Below are 21,085 nucleotides of genomic sequence, written 5' to 3'. Positions count from 1 at the left end.
AGAACCCTAACATCAACAGCTAAGAGGACTAGAAGTGCATGAAATACTCAGTGATACAGAAAGCAATTGATCATGGAGACAGGAACCCACATGTTACCATCTTCTTCTCTTGTGGTGCTTTAGTGTCCTGTTTTGAGTTCTATATTTGGAAAAGATGTTGACATTTTCATGGAAATCAGAGCTTTAGAGTGAACTATTGAGGATATAACCTAGGAGAAGACTTTGAAAGGTCTAAGCTTGTTCAACTATGGAAAAACTTAACCATGGAAATTCAGCAATATAGAAACCAAAAAAACATCTTAATATGACCTTAATGCTAAAGGAATAACTAGACACGTTCAATTTAAGTGGAATCTAAGTCTGTATCAGAAAAAAATACAAAACAGCAGCCATTTATTGAGTGCCAAGTTTGTCCAAGATACCATGGTGGCTGCTTTACTTACACAGTTTCACTTTATCCTCAAAACTATTCTAAAGTAGTATCTGCACATTACAGACAAGGAAAACTAAGTCAACAATGCGAGATAACTGCCCGAGATTAGTAAAAGAGAGAGTCAAGATTTTAACTTGGTTCTATCTGACTGCAAACCATACAGGGAGATTCCTCAGTAACTCTTTAAATCTGGTTTGATAATTTACTTTACATAGTATTTTTCAAATGGTGTTTTAGGATTGTCAGTTTCTTCACTAACAAGCTTGTGATATACCTTTTACTTTTATAGGCTCCATCTAGATAAATTAGATAAATTTTACAGGCTCTGTCTAGATAAATTAATTAAATTGGCTCCATCCAGATAAATTAGGAAGAAAAATAGAAAGACATGGATAGCACGTGCGCGCGCGCACACACACACACACACACATCTCGTTTGGGAAATTGCTTGAAATCATGTATTACATACGATTTATAAATTACTTTTAAATAGGTTTTTCACCTATGGTGAGCTTTTGAGTATCCTAGCAAAAACTATTTGTTTAGATACTTTAAATATTATTTTATTCCTGCAGGGTTTTAAGGTTTTGATTATATAAAAATCAGGCCCGTTGTTTTCCTAATTGTCATGACCATATTAGGTGGTGGTGAAATATTGACACAGTCTTAAACAAGATTTCTGTAAAATGTGCATCATAAATTGGGCTCTGAAGTTAAAGCCACCACAAGCTTATGTGGTAGCAGTAATAAGTGAACAATAGTTTGTTTGTTTTTTTTTTAAACCAAGCCTAGCTCTACTATTCTGTGTAGTATTATCTGTACCTTTAGTCCAATCCAGCCCATTAACACCAGTGTTTAAAACTAAACCCTTAGCCTATTCTCTTTAGTTCTCATAAAGTCCTCATAGACACATCATTGGAATTAATACTCATTTCTAGGGTCATATAGGCTAATGCCAAATTCCCTTAAAATTATACTTCCTCTTAGGAATTAAAAAAAAAAACAAAATAGAACTAACATGTCAGAGTTATTTCAGTCCTTTAAAATATATTAAAATATACAAGTAATTATGGCAAACAATTTTTTTTTATGCAGCAAATTAAGGAAATGAGTCATGATCCCAACATATTCTGTTTGGAAACTATTCATTTTGTTAAATTTTAAAGTTATGTTAGCTTGGAAAATATATTTCTTTTAATTTTATTTTATTCGATTTTAGCCTGGAGCTAAGCCACATAGCCCTGCTCTTTCCTCCAGTCTGACACTTCTCTTCAGTGGCTCTCAGTTCTTAATTCTTTTTGCATGGCTTGCAGGATCTTAGTTCCCCAACCAGGGATTGAACCCAGGCCCACGGCAGTGAAAGTGCCGAGTCCTAGCCACTGGACCACCAGGGAATTCCCTCAGTTCTTAATTCTGTCTTGAGATATAGAAAGAAGAAATTATTTTCATTTATAAGAAAGATACAATGAACAATAACAATTCAGGCTTTGCACTAATATCTACAAGAGTTTCTTGTAAAACATTTAAAAATATACGACCTTCCTCTTGTGTACTTTAAATTGGACTATAGAAATTATATTTGTAGGATTGTAGACTTACTCCATAATAGATTAATAGTCTTTTTAACTATCCTGGATATTTATGAATACCTGTTAGTTCTGATTCTTTGACTTCTTTTTCTAATATATAAATAGTTAAAAACTGATTTATTTTTCATGTGCTGCTTTTTAAATGAAATTCCTGAAATGACTATTTTCTTATTTCCTTCCACTATCAAAATCTCCAACTTGCAGTAGAGAGATGGGATTATTACTAAAAGACACTTGGTAGTTTTAAAATTTAATCTATTTGATTTATTGTATAGTTGTTTTCCATCATATGTATCTCCTCAGCCATCAGTTCTTTCCTTTGAAAAAATAGCAAAAATAACAATCTGGTTTGTAACTAATAGTGCCTTGGAAACAGCATGAAAAAATCATTTTCTAAGAGATGCGGTATTTTTCTTCTCATATAAAAACAGAGAAAACCTCCTTGACATTCTGTTCCTTGCTGATTCATATGCACTGACATGACCTCTCTGTGTTCCTGTCTTGCTCTGGAAGCTTTGTGCTCACTCCTTAAGGGGAGGCCAATTATTTAAGATATGTGAACTCTAGTCTGTAGCAGAGAGGTAAAAGATATGTCACTTATGATCATCACGTTATTTTTGAGTGAAATCCATTAGATTATGGATGAATCACATGTCTGACTAAATTGTCAGACTATTTTTGTTACTTTTTAAAAATAATAATACTAAACGAATAGTCAAGACAGTAATTTTACCAGCACTTCTTTTCCTTCTCTGAGATTGCTGTACCAACATACATCTCTTCTTGTTCTTTCTCTTTTAAAGATATTTATTATCCTGTATTCTTTTTGCAGTAATTTTTCATTCATGTTTATTGGTTCAGCTGAGATTCCCTGCATGAGATTCCATAATCCTCAGTTTTATACATAAAGCTCCAACATTCACATCAGTTTACCACCTAAGAACTAATTTTTATCATTGTATCCCTTTATCAGAGAATTTGAGAGTAACCTAATATTAAGATCCTATAAGTATTTGACAGGTGTTGGTCTATTTGAAAATTACATATTTTTTATATTCAGTTTGAATTCCTAATTTTAAGCAACAAAAGTTATCTATGACTGGTTAAGCAAAAAAGGAATTTGTTTATTAAGAGGTTATTTGGAAGAGAGAAACAGCTCAGCTTCCAAAATTAAAGCCTAAAACCATGATATAGTACTGGCCTAATGAGGAAATGCCATTGCTGCTGCTTCTTCCCCACCAAGCACTAAAGAAAACCATGGTTGCTTCCACTTTGCCATTTATGCCACTTGTGTATCACTAAAACCGTTTCACAACCTCTGCTGCCTCCAAAACCCAATGTCTGCCACCACCCTCACCAGCAAGGAAGATTCCACATGAAGTTTCACTCTTCTAACTGCTTCTTAGTGAAGTCTCATGGGGTAAACCTTACAACTTTGTTCCAAGCCTTTATAGATCAATGCTGGGATTCTTCTATCAGAACTCACCACAGGCTCTTGATAAACCGTTGACACTTCTAACACCCGTTGAGTCTATTCGTCATTAAGTCTAGGTAGATGCACTGTAGCCTGGACTAACTAGGAAGCCTCCTTTTTCCTCTGGGGCCCACTCACAACTAGAGGCTTTCGGGTCACTTCATAAATAGGTCGAAGCAAGATTCCCAGAGTAATACACACACACGCACACGCACACACACACACAGCCTTCAAAGAGTCCCACCTAGCACTGTGCTGCTTTCTTAGTGGCAGGAGGCACAAGATACAATAAGTTATCTTGAACTTTGAAGAGGCTATCCTGATAGGCTGAAGGTCACTGGACCCCTCAGAAACTTTATTGAGGTGTAGCTCTTATATTTTTATATGATGTTATCTCCCACTGTACTGCACTCATATTAGACTCATATCTATTTTTACATCCTTTTCTTTGCGAAGGATCTTGAGTATGTATTATGTATATGTACCGGAGACGTATGTCATCAATGTAGTTGTCCTGTGTAATGGTGAGACAGTAATGGTCTTAAGGAAATAAGTATATTGTGGTTCAGAGCCAAATAATTTATATAACCCTAAGGTAAAATGGTTTATTACCCTACCTGTCATATGAAAATTGCTATTATAGGTGTTCTCTGTCTGTTGAAATAGAAGGGAAAAAGCATTTGCCAGATTAATAGTCATATACCTGGTGCTAAGAGTTCTAATAAAGAATGCACATCTGCAGCAGCAGCTTCATTGAAATGACTGTCTAGTAATCTTATCTCCACCTCCAATTCCAACTGTATACTGTATGTGTGTTTAGGGCTCAACCAGGCTAGATAGGAGGCAGATTCAGATTAAAAGTGCATTCATCGTTTGATTCCCCCAGGCATCCGTTTTGACCACGAATTCACAATGGTATTCTGGGCCTCCAGTTTTAGTGTTAATTCAGAGCTATTAGACAATAGTACCCAAAAGACCTGGTATTTCCCTTTCTCCAGTGCAGTTACCTTTATGAGGAAAGCCAAGTTGAGAGTTTACAGTTTACACCTGTGATGTCATCGCAATATATGTCTTCAAGTACTTGCATTCTCTACTTCACTCAAAAAACTCTGGGTCTGTGAATTGACTTAGGACTAGAAGTTGGAAAAGACATTACAAATTTTTGTTGCAGTGGCTCAAGTCAGACCTCTCTTCACTAAACCTGGATATCTTAATCATTTTATTAAGTTGGAATTTTTTTGGATGCCTGTCTCTTTGGTCCATACAGATTGTCTGATCAGGTGGCCAGAGCCAGTGGTCACTGCAGGTCAAAGTAATTTAACCCAACCCTTGTAGCAATAACAGTAACCATTTCCTCCTGCGTCTTCTAGTTAAGTGCTTCTCCCTGGGGTCTGCTACCTCCCTATCCCGTGGTCTACATTGAAAGCAGTGGTGCCCATCGGCTCTCCTGGCCTCTAGAAGGCAGTGTTGTTCACTAATGCTGGCTTTTCCCTCCCAGGGAACAGTGTCGGGGAGTAGCTCGTGGCTGCGGTGGCTGTGATTCTTGCCTTGAACTGAGAATTGTGAGCATCGTTAGGATTGTGAGCATTTCATTGTCTTTTTTTAAAGCTGTATTGTGGAATCAGAAGCAACTAATTCTGTGTTTGAATTCTTCATGCTCTTCATATTGTTCAGTGTTAGAAGCCACTGGATCTCCCATAGTCTTGCTTTCATTTGTCACTTCATTTCAAGTGACTGCAGTTAATAATTTGTTACTTTGCTACTGTGGGCTATGGGCTGCCAGATTTTACCTTTTTTTTTTTTTTTTCCCCCAGAAAATTAGCTGGATTTTTAGAGCCATCAGCCCTTACAGAGTCAGGTAACCATTCATAGGTCTTCCTGAGGATGTACCGCCTTCAGCCACTTCTAGTAGCCATTGAGTATCAATCAGGGTTCTTATTTTAAGCAGAAGAAACTACCTCTGGCCAGTTAAGCAGCAGAAATATTTATTAAAAGGAAATATAGTTGTTGACCAAGTTATTGAGAGCTGGAGAACCAGGGTCAAGGTAAAGCTTCCAGAAACAATACCAAAAACTACACCACAAAACTTGCTTAAAGATAAGTCCCTCTTTGCTGCAGCATTCCTATCAAGCACTGTGGGAACCCCCTGTTTAATTCAGTCATTGCAATAATCAGCAGTTGAATGCTTCCCATCCTTATGAGCAAATGGGTGCTATCCAGAGCCCCTTCCTCTAACTGCTCACTTCTGAATCAAAAGTCTTTCACAGTTGACTCTGATTAGCAGAGCCTTTGGAGCAGGAGCAAGCTAGATAACTGAGTTTTCTGGGTTTTACTTAAGGGAGTCATACTTCATAAGGTTAGAAATTCATCAACCATAGGAAGGGTATCAAAAACCAGAGAACATTACAGATGGCCACTACATACTTCGGGAATTTTTTCCAAGATGCTATGGTTACAGTAGAAATATTTTTCCAGCTTTTTAGTCTCTTGGCTAATTCTAAAACTGATCCTTTGAAGTCAAACTAGGTGGGTTTTATTCTTACTAAAACAGAGCATTAGCAATTGCCAGGTTCATCAGATATCTTGTAGAAAGTTTGTCACTTGGCCACCACAACTTCATTCTTTTTCAGTAGTCTGAGGTTTCTACAGTTATGCCTAAATTATGTGACACTGTTCAGGGGGTATGCAATACTTTGGATAGATAAGGTTTTTGTTTCCATGTACTTATGCTAAATATTGATAATTTTAGAAGGTATGTATAAATAGATTTTCGTTTAAATTTTTAAGTTTTAGTGATTAAACTTCTCCTTGAGTTAACCAAAAGTTTTTCCCCTTGGTAATTCTGGGGCATTTTGTATACACTAGTTATAGAACTTCTTTTTATAGAATGATGGCCACAAAGGTTACTAAAGAGAGCTTCATGGGCTTGTCTTTCTACTGAATTCACCTAGATCAAGTTAGTGGCCTCTGTGTCCTTGGCACTATCTTTGTTCTCTATATTTACTCCACACTCTGACGAGTGGGTCTCTTTCTTCTACCCTCCTCTCCATTTTCTTGCAACTAGACCTGTTATCCATGGCCACTGCTATTTTTTTTACGACTCTGATTTTAAGTATAAAACTAAAGAAAATGGTGAGAAACTGGACAGCAAAGTACTATTTATCAAATCAAGTCACATATTCTAAGCCTGAGAAGGAGAGGCTTCAGTTCTGTACTATGTAATAAGTATTATATATAGGTTTTGTTGTGTCTATTTTCACTGGTCTTTGTCACTTCTATCATTCTTTGAGCTTCTGGGTTGTTACAGAAGATTATGTTCAAAACCTGGCTGCCAGTCAGAACATTATTATACTAGTAAGTTTCAAAGTTAGATCCCTCCATTTCATTTGAGTCTTTTCCAGATGTTTTCCAAAGTAGATGACTTTCTCAGCATTTGATTTGAAGTACAATATTTTAGGATAAATTCTATATCCAGCATTCAGTGTACATTGGGATTGATTTATTAAATAATCCCACTATTCCTGTCCTGTTACCATGGTGGTTTTTCATATTTTCATATTTTTTGCATGTATAATGTGATTATTACCTTGTACCAGGAAAATATTCATCATAGTCTCTTTGCCATTTTACAAGAATTTTAATATCTGCTTTTAATTCATCAGTGGGGACATTTGGCATATGAAATAACTTTGTTGCTTAGTTTTTCCTTTATAGCGTAGAGTGCTTATTCATTTAAGATTTGCTGTGACTATAATATATTCAACACTTTGCTTTTGTCCTCAATATTTATTCCATTCCTGTGGTTCACATTTTCCTTTTCTTGTGTATCATGTGTTGAAAATGAAAATATCTTGTCTAGGGTGGAGCTTAGCCACGGGACTAAACAAACATGCTCTCCTTCTGCTCTTTGTTTATTTTAGTGGTTAAATTACAAAAAATCCTGTTAATAAAAAAAAAAAAGAAGTTTTACATCTACCTTTTTTTTATTGGGTACTTTCATAGTACAAATCCCTTCCTTTCACCTCTCTTACCCAAAATGACTCCCACATCAGTTGTCAAGAGATTAGTGCAAGTAGCATCAAAGCCCTGAATTTAGTAAAAGAAATTAAACCACTTGAACAGAGTTTCCAAAACTCAGAAGGAATCTAAGATGGGCCATCCAAGGCGTGTTCTTCTCATGTCAGTGGTAGAAGTACAAGAGGGGAAGCCCAAAACACTTTAATAAACAGTGGAAGTTTCTGATTTTGTCATATTTCTGGCATCTTGTTGGCCAAAGCAAGTCATACGGCCAAGCCCACATAGTCAAAAGGCAGTGAAGGACGTTTCACTCACCATGAGGCCAAGCATGTTGCACAGTCAAGTTCAACATCGATGGAGTAGAAAAATCTATTTCTCCCATGGAGGTGGAAAGAATGGATGAATATTTGCCAGACAATAATTTAATATACCACACCACCCAACCTAGGTTAGCTACCCTCTTTCAAAGCATACTTCATCATATCGCTACCCTGTTTTATTTTCTTTTTAGCGCAGGTTATCTGAAACTGTGTTAGTAGTTTATATTATTCATTGAATCAAGAACTATTCTCAGATACTTAACATGTACCAGGCAATACTCCAAGTAGGATACATCAGTAAGTAAAACAGATAAATTTCTTGCTAATTATCTATCTCCCCGACTAAAATATAAACTCTGAGAGAGGAAGGACTTTGTCTATTTCGTGTCCTCAGTGTCTAGAATAAGCCGGCACATAGCAGATGTTCAATAAATTTTGTTTCATGAATGAAGGAATGCCATTAAACATGTATGTAATCTAACTCCATTTGCTCAGATTCTGTGTGTACTAGGCAACCTGGGGGATGTTTTTATAGTCAGCCTTATGAATTTAAGGTACTCCAAGTCTTCTCTTGAGAAAAGGATCTATGCTTAGCATTTTGGTAAATCCAGGGTTTGTACCTCAGCAGCTGAAAACCAATCCCTGAATGTAATAGTAAGCTCACCAAGTTTCTCACCACCTTGAGAAACTTCTTAAGGGATGGACACCACTGGCTAAGTATACATTTAATTCCCTTCCAAACAGAAACAGCATTAAAGATATGCAAAGGGATTTTTACATGGAATATATTATACGCAATAGCTCATGAGAGTTCTGCTCACTGTAGATTCTGTATCTTCTTTGCTTCAGGGCCCTATCAAAAATAGTTTTAATGATAAAGAATTTGTCTCTTTTTGTTAGGCTCATACATAGCAAGCACACAGGGTATGGTGAAGAGCAAACTTAATTGATGCCATTACCAAGTTTTGAGTCATGAAAAGCCATGCTGTTCATTTACTTTGGGCTTTTAAAGTTCTGTTTCAAGAACTTTGTCTCAGAGTATGTATATACTGTACCAAACCAAACGAAAACTTAACAAAAGATGTCAGAATAGACCTGTTTATAGAAATTTGAACTGCATTATCAACAATCATCGCAGGAATGTTCCCAACCCCCATTTCTGAAGCTGTAGTTGTTTTACTTTTACGCTCAACCTATTAGTGTCTTAAGGTATATGGTCTGGCCAATCTCACATTCAAATGAAACCAGTCATAGCAATTCTCATATATAACTTCAGGTTCTTAAAACTTTTTCATGCCCTTGGTTATGAAAAATATTAAATGCCTTTGCTATAATCATTCAAGAGCTACCACCATTTTCTGAAGAATATACTGTTATCTAATTACAGTGGTTAATAGTAAAATCTAAGTGATCATGAACTGTTTTTATAGAATTGGTGATATGGCACTGTTGAAAAATAAGAAGTAAGGTTTTACACAATTGTATACCAAGAAAATTTTAAGTATATACTACAAACAAGATAGACATGGTCCCTACACTTTCAAGGCTTATAGTCTAGTAAAGATATGGGGGAACAAAACAGGAAATTGCCACACATGTGATAGTGCTGTGATGGAAGAGGAACAGGGAGCTGTAGGAGCCCGTGAAATGGGGACTGAATGAAATCTTCGTGGATCAGAGAACCCTTCCCAGGATGATGTCTAAGCTTAAACTTCAGGAATTACTTCTCTCTCCCTATGCCCAGTACATAGGGAAATCTATCTTAGAACATATCCAGATTCTGACCACCTCAATTGCTATCACCACTGTCCAAGCCACTATCGTCTTTTGCCTGGACTTCTACAAAAGACTCCTAATTGGTATCTTTACTTCTACTCTTGCCCTCCAAAGTCTATTCTTAACACAGTAGGCAAAGTCATTTTTTGAAACTTAAGTCATATTAGTCACTTCTCTGCATAAAACCTTGAAACAGCTTCATCTCACTCAATAAAAGCCAGAGTCGTTGCAGGGCCCTACATGACCCGGCCTCCTCCTGAAAATACCAAACAGAACAGGGAAATACTATGACTTTCTCACAGGTTTTTAGTGTCATCTAATACTCAATTCAGTCTTTTCAAAATTTTACTAAACTGAACCTGCGGGTGAAATTGAAAAATGAGAATCTTGATTTAGTAAGTACAGTTAACTATACACTTTCAGATTTGACCCACATATCATTTTGAGGCATCTTTTTCAGCTATGACAGCCCTTAAAACCAAGTGCAAAAATAGACAGTATCTAGAGCCAAATTGCTATATTGCAATGTACTAAACCAAGATTTTCAAATACAATGAAGCATTATTCAATTGCCTTAGTCTCACTTTTTTAAAAAAATATATATTTCATAATATGCATAGCATATTAGTAGAAAAATATGTGTTCATAAATTAATAAAAAGCCATTTCTTAGGGGTAAAATGTTTCTATTTTAGACCAGTGGTTTTCTCCACACTCATATCTAGGAAAAGATTCCCATAAAGACTTTTTTAACAGGACAGTGTAGTGAGGGAAGCACTTTCATACATTTGTTGAGAAAGTTAACTGTTCAGTCTGTACTCTCATTTCTCCTAATTGGAAGACAGTGTTTGAGAGGGAGAATCAAGATAGAAAGAGTTGTAAAATAGATGTCATAATTGATTTACACCACAGTTATTTTAATGCTAGATTTAAAGTTATTTTAAAATATACTTCACTCCCTAAGAGCTTCAGTGTAACACAGAACAGTATTTGTTTCATTTGTTTTGTTTTACCGTTGTAACACTGATAGAAAAGCTATAAGCTTAGGGAAGAGTAGAGAGTCAGTAAGACTTAAAGCATTTCAGAGAATAGTTAGATTGCTTGTGGAGTGGTCAAGAATGAAATTTCTTTTTAATTGAGGTATAGTTGATGTACAGTATTATATAAATTTCAGGTGTTCAACATAGTGATTCACAATTTTAAAGGTTATATTCCAGTAATTGTTATTATAAAATATTGGCTATATTCCCTGTGTTGTACAATATACCCTTGTAGCTTATTTATTTAATACACAGTAATTTGTACCTCTTAATCCCCTGCTTCTGTCTTGCCGCTTCTCCTCTCCTGTCTCCCTACTGGTAACCACTAGTTTGTTCTATATGTCTGTGAGCCTGCTTTTTTTTTTTTGATTCACTAGTTTGTTGTATTTTTTTAGATTCCACGTATAAGTGATATCACACAGTATTTTTCTTTGTCTGACTTATTTCACTTAGCATAATGCCCTCCAAGTTCATCCATGCTGTTGCAAATGAAATAACTTTTAAAGCAACAATGATAGACTGTCATTTACTTTTCTAGAAAATAGGATCGAGATGAAATTCATGAGTAAATTCATCAATAAGTCAAGTATCATATTTATATGATACAAAAGTAATACGAAATTTGACCTCATTTTCAAGGACTTATGAGATGATCAGTCAAAAGATATATTTAAAAATTAGTGCATTATATGAGTCAGTACATGATTGTTGTAATACTTAACTCAGCCTGTCATTGCTCTGAGCATTCAGAAAAGGGAACGTCAAGAAAGACTGAAATGTAACAGAAAAGACTACGTAGAGACCGTAGTTCTTCATCTAGCCTTAAAGAACTGTGGCAAACAGTGCTAATTCCCTATATAATAAAAAGTCTCCCCTTCTGCCTACTAACAGAATGCCAGGGTTATTTTTTTTTTGGCAGTACACGGGCCCCTCACTGTTGTGGCCTCTCCGGTTGCGGAGCACAAGCTCCGGACGCGCAGGCTCAACGGCCATGGCTCACGGGCCCAGCCGCTCTGCAGCATGTGGGATCTTCTCGGACCGGGGCACGAACCCGTGTCCCCTGCATCGGCATGTGGACTCTCAACCACTGCGCCACCAGGGAAGCCCTGCCAGGGTTATTAAAGGTAGCACATTAGTAGTTTGTTACAAGCACACAACTCCTCAAACTCCTCTGCAGCCTTGAATGACCACGTAACCTCGTTCTAGGCACTGAGGTGCCAAAAAGAGTCTATTGCGTGAGACTTCTAAGAAAGCTAGTTTTCCTAGTAAAAAGGGTCAGACTGCTTTTGCAAGTATGTATTTTGCCTGTCCTTCCTCTTCTTTCCTGTGTCAAGCACAGGCTAATGCCTGAAGGTGCAATAGCCATCTTATAACAAAAGGGAAAAAATATATGCTGAAGATACCCATGTAAGAAAATAGTCTGGTTTCTGGACTTACCAGTTTACCAGCTCTGCACTGCTTACCCCTAGAGGCTGTGGTACATTAAATAATAAACTCTTATTTAAGCCACTGTTTGTCAAACTTCTGTTACACACAGCTGAATACACTTCAGACTGATGAGAATGTTTGAGGTTGAAGTAAAAAAAGTGAAGGAAAAACAGCATCAAGCCACAGTGACATCAACGATATGAATACACAGTTTAGGATCAGAATGATGTTACTTGTCTGAGTACCGTGTAGACACTGAAGGCCCCTAGAATGAAGTTTGTATTGACTCAACTACTTTTAAATATATAAGTTGCCTTAACTATTTTAGGAAAGTATTTTTAATTATTTTCCTTGTCATCATCTATGAATTAACAAAAAACTTGGCATTCTTCTGTCCATTTTGCTTAAATGAAGGCAGAATTCCGTAGGTCCCTATATTTAAATATATTCAATAGTCCATCAGTCAATGGTAGGCTTCTTCGGGCTTTCCCCGTTATTTAAAGACCTTAAACTATCATCAAGGATAAGCCATTGCAGTAATTTTGCATGTCTTTCCAACAAGTTAACACCACAGAAATGCTTTATTCAGACAAAAACTAGTCACCTGAACTGGATATCATTTGTCAGCATTATGATGGAGGGCCAATTCCTGTAAAGGATTGACATCCAGCATTATTTCAAAGAAATCATATTTTCTAAAGTATGATATCATCGCCTGTTTTCTTAGCTACAATACAGTAATCTCTGATTTAAAATAAGGAAAAGGAAAATTCTCAAAACAGTAAAGTATATAATGCAGTGAGTATAGCTTAATTGTGTTTGAACTGAAAGATAACAATCTCTTTAAAAGGAGGAAAGCTTAAAATCATGCAGTTTAATAAAAGTAGTTAGCATCCAGTTTGTCTCTGGTGAGAAGGAGCTAGTAGGGTTTCACGTAGGGAAGAATGGTAGTCACTGAGATAACTCATTCTTCTGGTCCCCTCGGGGGAAGTGAAAGCATGAATAGGTGCAGCCACACGCTGAAGAACATTTACGCTGCTTTTATGGCTGACATCCGTGTATCCTAAATCTCATAGCATGTTTTCAGCTAGGCTATAAATTGTAAAATTAGATTATGGTTTAAAAAGTACCTGCTGAAGTAATTGATGACACTTGAATTTTATTATGAATAAGTTTATTACCATAAGAAATTATGTTGAAAATGTCACTTTAGGAATTGAAAAAATCTTTGATGAGTTCTATTATGTGTTCAGTACATGATAATCCATAATATGATGAAATCCCTTGCAACCAGGGTCCTTATACTTCTCACAAAACGTAGAATTGCCAGCTAGTGGGTTGAGAAAGGGGGGTATACAACTAAGAAGAAAGAATAATCAAAAGACCATCCTAAATCAATTGCTTCCTTACCACAAGGGGGTAAAATATTTCCTAGGAAAAGGGATAAATTATATAATCACTAAATATTTCTATGCCATCGGTAAGTTTTTTTTTTTCCAGGAAAGTTTTGAACCAATTATTAAATTATATGCAATGAAATGCATATGTCACTTAAAAGATTCTTATGCATATGTTTCACTCATCATTTATAGGTCAGGAAAAATTACCCTGTCTGGCAGGTAACTGACTTAAGTTTGGCAGAAGAACAGCTTCTCTGTAGTTATAACTTAATCTGTAGAGATCCTTTTGGAGTTGCCATTTCTGTTTAGAAACTTGCTACAAGATGACAGATGGGCAGTGGTGCCATAGAACAGCCTAACTACAGGCATCATCATAACTGGTAAAAGCTGCTTCAGTAATACTGAAAATAAGAACAGTTACCCCTTGCAGCATCTGCTAATGGGCTTTTCTCATATTTTTTAACAAAAATCTGACATTTGGCATAGTTATTCAGCAAGAATCATGGAGTCTTTTACCTTCTTATGTATGTATTTAGTTTTTCCAAATTTCCCTGCTGGAAGAATTACTGTGTTTGCCTTTAGAACCATCTGATCTGGGATGTGGGAAGCTAATGGAGCACTGAATTTTATATACCAAGTTATGGGAAAGAAAGTGTTTTTGTGCCCCGCACTGAAATGCCATCTTACTGGCTTCTTCATATGGCAGCCCAGCTGACGGAGGCATAATATTCCGTGGCCTTGAAAGAGTTATTCTGGGAAGTGAACGCTAAAGTTAACTCAGAGAATTGCCATTCTATCTTCCCACAGTGAAAAATGAAATGGATCAAAGCATCTGTAAAGCAAAAACCAAAGTGATTATTCATTTCTTTCCTTGTTTAAGAAACATGCCGTTACACTACTGCTGCAGTTCTCTCCTCCAACCCTGATGCCAGTAATTGCACATTCAGATTTACCACACAGAGTCTGACCCAGAGCTATACCCAAAGAGCAACCACATCCAAGACACAGAAGGAAAGCCAAAAATAATGAAAGCCTCTGTATCTGAAAAGATTCTTATTTAAGATCTCAGGTGAGCCTATAGAATTGTGGACCAGGCAATCAGACATCAATCAGAAACGCAGTTTCTTTTCATTTGCCTTGTATTTCTTGAAGTCCTACCAAGAAGTGCTCCAGCAGAGAGCAAACAGAGATGACTGCTTAAACAGCACCTTTGCTCCACAGGAAAATTTTCTTTTAGGTAAACAGTCTTCAATTCCTATGTAGATTTTACTGTGTGTGGATATGTATTAGGGCTAAAACCAAAAGGCAAATCAATGATTAGACATTATTTCTGAAGGCAGAGAGAAGTCATTAATCTTATTTGTACCTAATTTAATAACATATTAATTAGATTAGCTGTTTGGTGCGGTGTGAGATACGGCACCTGTATACCTGTAGGGTTCTTTTGGTTACAAGCAATACAACTGCATCAGGCTAACATTAGGATAAGGGATTTTGTTGAAAGGATATCCAGGGCTTGCAGAATTGTTGGAAGGCTGTACATTCGACTTGGAAATGGGCAAAAGAAGCAAGTCATCTTTGGAAATTCAGAGGCAGCAACACTAACAATGGTGTCACAATTAAAAGACAACAACAACAATAACTGGGCAGACTACCATTACTAGGCGTGGACAAAACTAAATGTATTCTTTTTGTTTCTCCACACAGTGTATAAATTCCAGGGAGGGAGCATCTGATTGGATTAGTTTGGGTTACATACCTGCCCTCTGGCTAGGAGAGGGCAAGATTCCTAATTACAGTCCATCAGACTATATCCAATGGGAAAGAATTAATACCCAAATGAAATTCAAGTTGCCATTAAAAAGGAGTGATAGATGCTGAAAGCCAAAAAGCAATAGATACTCACTACAGCTACCATTTATTCAGTGTGTATGGTTTATTAGTCATTGCATTTCGCCTTGTAACAGGCCTCGTAGTCAGTTACTATTCTACAGGTAAGAAAACTTAAGCTTTGAGAAAGTTTAGGTAACTTGTCTCAGGTTATACCACTAGAAAATGGCAGAATTGGTACTCCAGAGGAATACTCCCGACCACTAGACTCCGTGCTCCCTGTAGACAGATCTGTGTATTACCAATGGTGAGAGTACTTACTGAGCCTGTCTCTCAGGGGTAAAAGACAAGCAAAAAAGATATTTAGCAAATGTTATATATAAGTATATTAAATCCACCAGTAGTTCTGTACAATGTAGAGGTGCTTTATTAGAATCAAACTTTGGGAATAAATGTTATGTAAATGTACAATGCATGTATTTGCAAATGACTTTTTTTCTCTGATGGAAATTCAAGGTTTAGCTTCTTAATATAATGAAGGGTTTGAAGTTATCAGCGAATAACGGTCTTGAGCCTGCAGATCAAGCTTTATAAATAGGCTTGATTTGTAAGGAAGAGATTAAGGAAAGTAAAAAGTATACAGTGTTCTCCATTTATATAGTGACAGCCATCCGGGCCAGAAAAAATTGCATAAAATGGAATGAACTACTAGACCCGTTTTTACTGGTAGCTTTCTTTTTGACCTTTGCAAAGTCACTTTCCTTCTGTTTCGCCATCAGTAATGAAGCGATGCCAGTAATCCCCCCTAATCCCAAGAATGAAGTGAGATGATGAGTGTACTATACTTGGTGACCTCTAAACCAGGATTTCTCAACATTGGCACTATTGGCATTTTGGTCCTGATAATTAATTGTTTTGGGGGGTAGTATAGCCATTGGATGTTTAGTGGCATCCCTGGCCTCTACCTAGTGGATGCAGTAGCACCCTAGTTGTGGCACCAAAACCAGTCTCCAAAAGCACTACTAATTTTCTCAATGACTTTCTTCTGTTTACTAAAATAAGTACCCTAAAGTCATAAAGATATTTTTCCAAGGAACTTATAAAAATTATTTTGAATGTTTTTCCTTTGTCTTCCTACCCTGCCACCACTTTTCTGAACTTATCTTTGGGAGCAAAAAAAGTGCTTATCACTGAACAGGATGGTCTTCCTGGTCTCTTCCAGCTCTAGGATTTCATGTTTTTATGCCATTTCCAGATCTAATAATCAGCCAATACAGTGTAGCCTTACCAGTTTGTCTTAAGTCGTATGTCCCCCAAAGGCAACTTTGAGATTGAGATTTGTGTGCAGGAGATTAGAGAATTCTTTTAGGACCAGCTTCTGTGTGGGGAGAAAGAAGTAGGTTTGGGCAAAGGGAGGAGTTGCAATGCAGTTGCGTAAGGGCTTCAGCTAATCCCATAGAGCCCTGGAACTGGGCTGGCCCTTTACAGTTGAATCACCTTGAGGCAAGGTATCTGGGCCTTTATACCCCTGCAAAGACCAGTCATTGAATATGGGAGGCTCTCAGAGAGAGGGCATGACCTTGGTCAAGGTAGCAATTCCTGGAGAGGGATTTAGCTGAGCCCCACCAGCCACCAACATTCCCAGCAACTATGGGAATTAGTCCTGAAAGTAGACTCTGGGTGGTGGTCTACCGTCCATTCCTTTCACTACTCAAGTCTATTTCCTTTATATAGGCTCTTGTAACAGTTCCTCCAGGATTCTGTTTGGTCTTCTGATTTTCTTTTGTGGGGAAACAAAAAAGGAAAGTTGGTGGGAAGAGCTGTAATTCCTACTTCTTCACCTGGTCTCAAGACTACAAGTGATTCTCATCTCCCTCCTCCACTCCTTTTTCTAGATTTCTCTACCCTTGACTGAACTCTGCTGTTCTGGGGGCTTACCTGATGAGATAACCCAGATCCACAGTCATAAGACCTTTAAGGCTCTGTTGCCATGTGTTTCTCGGGCTATGGCTGCTGAACTTGTCTATTTACAGGTAAAATGAGGCAAGGCAGTTCCAAGAATTGCCCTCCTGGATCACCTAGGTGTCAGACATAGTCTTACCTTACCCCATTGTGTAGCAGCTCTATCTCTTCTTGCTGATCAGGATCAATAACCCCTGCCTTCTTTCCTTGCGTACAGTTTTTTGGCCCGAGGAGCCCGAAGTGACCAGGTGGCAGTACCAGCTTAAAGTTTAATGGGACTTATACTGTGCCCTTTGTTGGGATAGCAACAGAAAATCAGGACCTCTAAAGCCTAGAGTTTGCTGGAATGGGAAGCACAAAGTCTCCAAGTCAATTATTAACAATGATGATAAGTAGGGCCACTTTTACTGCCACCTCTTGGTTCTGGGAACTATGAATTCTACTTCCTGGGAACACAGCTCCTTATAATGTTTGTTGATCTAGGGTGTATTCTATATCCTAGAGAATGGATTATAGGATATCATTTGTAAGGTGGAGTCTCAACTGTGCCTTCAACAGATCATTCCATCACTATTAGGCCAGCAGCTTCTGGGTGGTGTAGTTTGTGATAGGACTTCTGCTGTCAGCCATAGGTTGTGGCATTCCTACCATTGCTTTCTGTATGCTTCCAAGAGCCATCGTAGCAGTGTCTTAGTGTCATCTCATGTAGTCTTGCTAGGGTATTAAATCCTGTGCGAGAATGCCCTCATGTCAATAAACTCTCCCTTATCCAAACTTATATTCTGTCTCTTCTTGATCCAGCACTGTCTCGTACATAGCCTCCTGCCTCCTGCTGGTACATGTTGGCTGGGTCCTACAGGGCCTTTGCGATATAGTCCCTTTCTTTCCTTAGCAGGCACCTCATTCCCAGGGTGGATTATGATGTAGTTCGATAGATGGCATTAGTCTGGGGGCCAGGTCTTGAAGACAAGAGGTGTAAATCTTAGTGGAAGGGTTGCAGGGGTGGAGGTGCGTGTGTCATCTTATAAGACGGAGGGCTATTTATTGCCTTCAAGCAACAAGAGAATACTAGTCTCTAGGTAGATGTATTGTATAATATATATCACAGTTTAATAGAGCTTAGTTCTGGATCATGACATGAGTGACTTATATCATTTTATTTTATTAAGTTCTCTTTAAAAAATAAGAATTTATAGATAATCACCATATAATTAAACATACATGATATATAAAGAGCTATTTATAGGCTATACACAATATAAAAAGATAAGTAACTAGGTATTATCCAAATGAAAATACTTGGATTGCTTTACAAAACTGATAATTATGGGAACAAGAAAGGAAAAAGAGGAAGGCTCCAAAGCGCCCAGTTACAGAATTTCTGCTTCTTATAGACATTAATATAGTATTCTCTTGTTTCAAGGCTAGTTTTAGTCCAAAATGTTTGGTGAAAGAGTATTATTTTCACTTAGTTGTAAAATCTATGTCTTGATCAAAGAACTCTTCTTCTGTTTCTGGACTGGTAATAGTTTTGCAAACTGTAGCAATGCATCAATACTCATTCTTGCACTTTTATTCCTTGAGAATACAGTTATACCAGCAGGGAGTGTACCAGTGTAGAAGGGAGTATAGCCACCAAGGGTCGAATCTTGAAATCTGAGAGGGTGAAGAAGCTGGTTTTTAGGTAAGAAATGCAAATAAATCGTTTCTGTGAAAGCCTGTCATGCTCCTTAACTAACTTGCTAATTCTGTTCACATAATTAGACTTTGAAAACTGGTTGGATAATGACTTGTTTCATAAATTCACTTACCGTGTATTTATTGAACCTCTGTTATGTGCATAATCCTTTGGCTAAAACATAATTATTTTTTCCCAGGAGGAGCACAATACCCAGACTGCCTCTCTTGTGAAGTCGACCTTAGGGCATGGGCTGGTGAGAAAGGCTTATGTCTAAAGCAGAATTCTTGATTTCTGCCACCCATTCCCTGCCAGGTTTTCCCCTTCAGAAGTCTTTCTTATCTCAGTAAATGGCACAGTCACTCAAACCTAAATCCTGGAAGTCATCCTCTTTCCACAACTCACATAGTTTTCCAACAAGACTGACAAACATACTCCAAATTAATACTGAATTCATCAACTTTTTACCACCTCTCCATTGCATCCTCTCTAGCCCAAGCTAATTTCATCTTTCGGCAGGTCAAATATGGCTTAGAATATCTCCTCAGTCTCCACTACTATGTCATAAGGCCACCATCACCTTTACCAGGACTACTTGCTTCCGTTCTTATGCCCCCCCTTCTCCACTGCAGTGTATTGTCCATCCAGCATCTCGTGATCTGTCTTCTCAAAGCATAAATCTGATCATCACATTACCAAACTTGAAATCTTTCAAAGTTTTCCTAAAGGCTATCTCTTAGCCATTTTAGCTAAAATCACACCACACGTTCCTCCCAGGAACTGCCATGCCTTAGTTTTTTTCCCTAGCACTTATTTTTTTCCCCTAGCACATAACAGTAACTGAAACTATTTTACTGTTTTAAATGCTGTTGTGTGTTTCCCCCAAAGAATAATGATGCACTTTAAAAGAAAAAAAGCTGTATGTTCCAATACGTACCCCAGTGTCCAGTATTTTGTAGGCATTCAGTAAATATTTTCTGAATCAATGAGAGTGGCAGTCACAGCAAGGACTGAGCCTGGGGTGATTCCTCTTACTGAAATAATTGTTCTATTCAGTAGGGTCTGAGAAAAACCTGTACTTATTTTGTTAACTTTGTTTTATGAAGAGCCCCTTCACTGTGTCCGCATCTCATATGTCAATTTTATGTTGAAAAAAAAAATGGTACTGTGGTCCCTTGCTGTCATCTTATGCTGCTATCAGTCTTCTATCTCCACCTAACCATGAGCATTACTTGTCACTGGCAGATGAACATGATTTTCAGCCATGAGAAAATAATAAAAGGTTCTTAGTTCTAGGGAATTCTAAGATTTTTCATAATGTTTTCAATGAAATAAATTAACCTCTGTTCTTTCATTTTATGGAAATGGCTCTGAATGTCATTAAAAACACACATGTTTGTGACTAGATGGATTTCAGGACTTAACATCTTGTGTTAATCTTGTTTTTTAAATCCCACTGCCAACCACTTTTGCTTGGTTGGACCACCCATATTTGGATTTCTATGATGCATTCTTTTACGAATAGGGCCTTTTTTTTCCCCATTGGAGTTTCCTACCTTATATACAAATGACTGTTTTCTACTTGCAAGGGAAAAGATACTACACTGAGCAAGTTTATGCTCCCTCATCAATTTGAATTTCTTGTCAGATTTTTTTTCCTTTTCCTAATATGATTTCCTTAAATCAGTAGAAGTAATATTCCCTGTAGCTGTAGAATCTGATTTCGAAGAGGAAGAGGTATAATCCAGGTTAGCAGCAGAGGGAATGTGGATATGTCCCCTTAGAGAACTCAGAATTAATGCCACTTCCCTTCCCATTTCCTGCATTTCCTTTTTCAATGCCCTTGACTCTGTCAAACAAGATGTATTTACTGCGGCCAGCTACCTGTCCAGCACTATAAAAGGTACTGTGGGATAAAGCAGGGGTTTGCCAAACATGACTAATGGACCAAATTCAGCTTGCTGCCTATTTTTTAATAAAGTTTTATTGGAACACAGCTACATCCATTTGTTTGCATATTATCTATGGCTACTTGCGTGCTACAAGAGCAGAATTGAGTAATTGTGACTGAGACCATATGGCCCAAAAAGGCTAAAATATACTACCTGGACCCCTACAAAAAAGTTTGCCAACCCCTAG

General features: G+C 37.4%; 1 protein-coding gene and 1 long non-coding RNA gene across 6 annotated transcripts in view; one reads left to right on the top strand and one right to left on the bottom strand.

Moving 5' to 3' along the window:
* LOC132528792 (uncharacterized) overlaps positions 1-21,085 on the bottom strand; it is a 738,513-nt gene that overhangs the window by 408,714 nt on the left and 308,714 nt on the right. The window lies entirely within an intron of this gene.
* CCDC91 (coiled-coil domain containing 91) overlaps positions 1-21,085 on the top strand; it is a 398,338-nt gene that overhangs the window by 330,428 nt on the left and 46,825 nt on the right. The window contains exon 14 of one of the 5 annotated variants that reach the window (XM_060166648.1): positions 19,146-19,202. The exons of the other annotated variants lie outside the window; for them this stretch is intronic. Within the exon in view, the coding sequence (XP_060022631.1) occupies positions 19,146-19,202 (57 nt within the window). The remainder of the gene's footprint in view (positions 1-19,145; positions 19,203-21,085) is intronic. 5 annotated transcript variants of the gene reach the window in all.

The sequence above is a fragment of the Lagenorhynchus albirostris genome, chromosome 11, assembly GCF_949774975.1.
Source record: "Lagenorhynchus albirostris chromosome 11, mLagAlb1.1, whole genome shotgun sequence".
Classification (NCBI taxonomy): domain Eukaryota; kingdom Metazoa; phylum Chordata; class Mammalia; order Artiodactyla; family Delphinidae; genus Lagenorhynchus; species Lagenorhynchus albirostris.
This window is presented reverse-complemented; position numbering and strand designations above follow the sequence as displayed.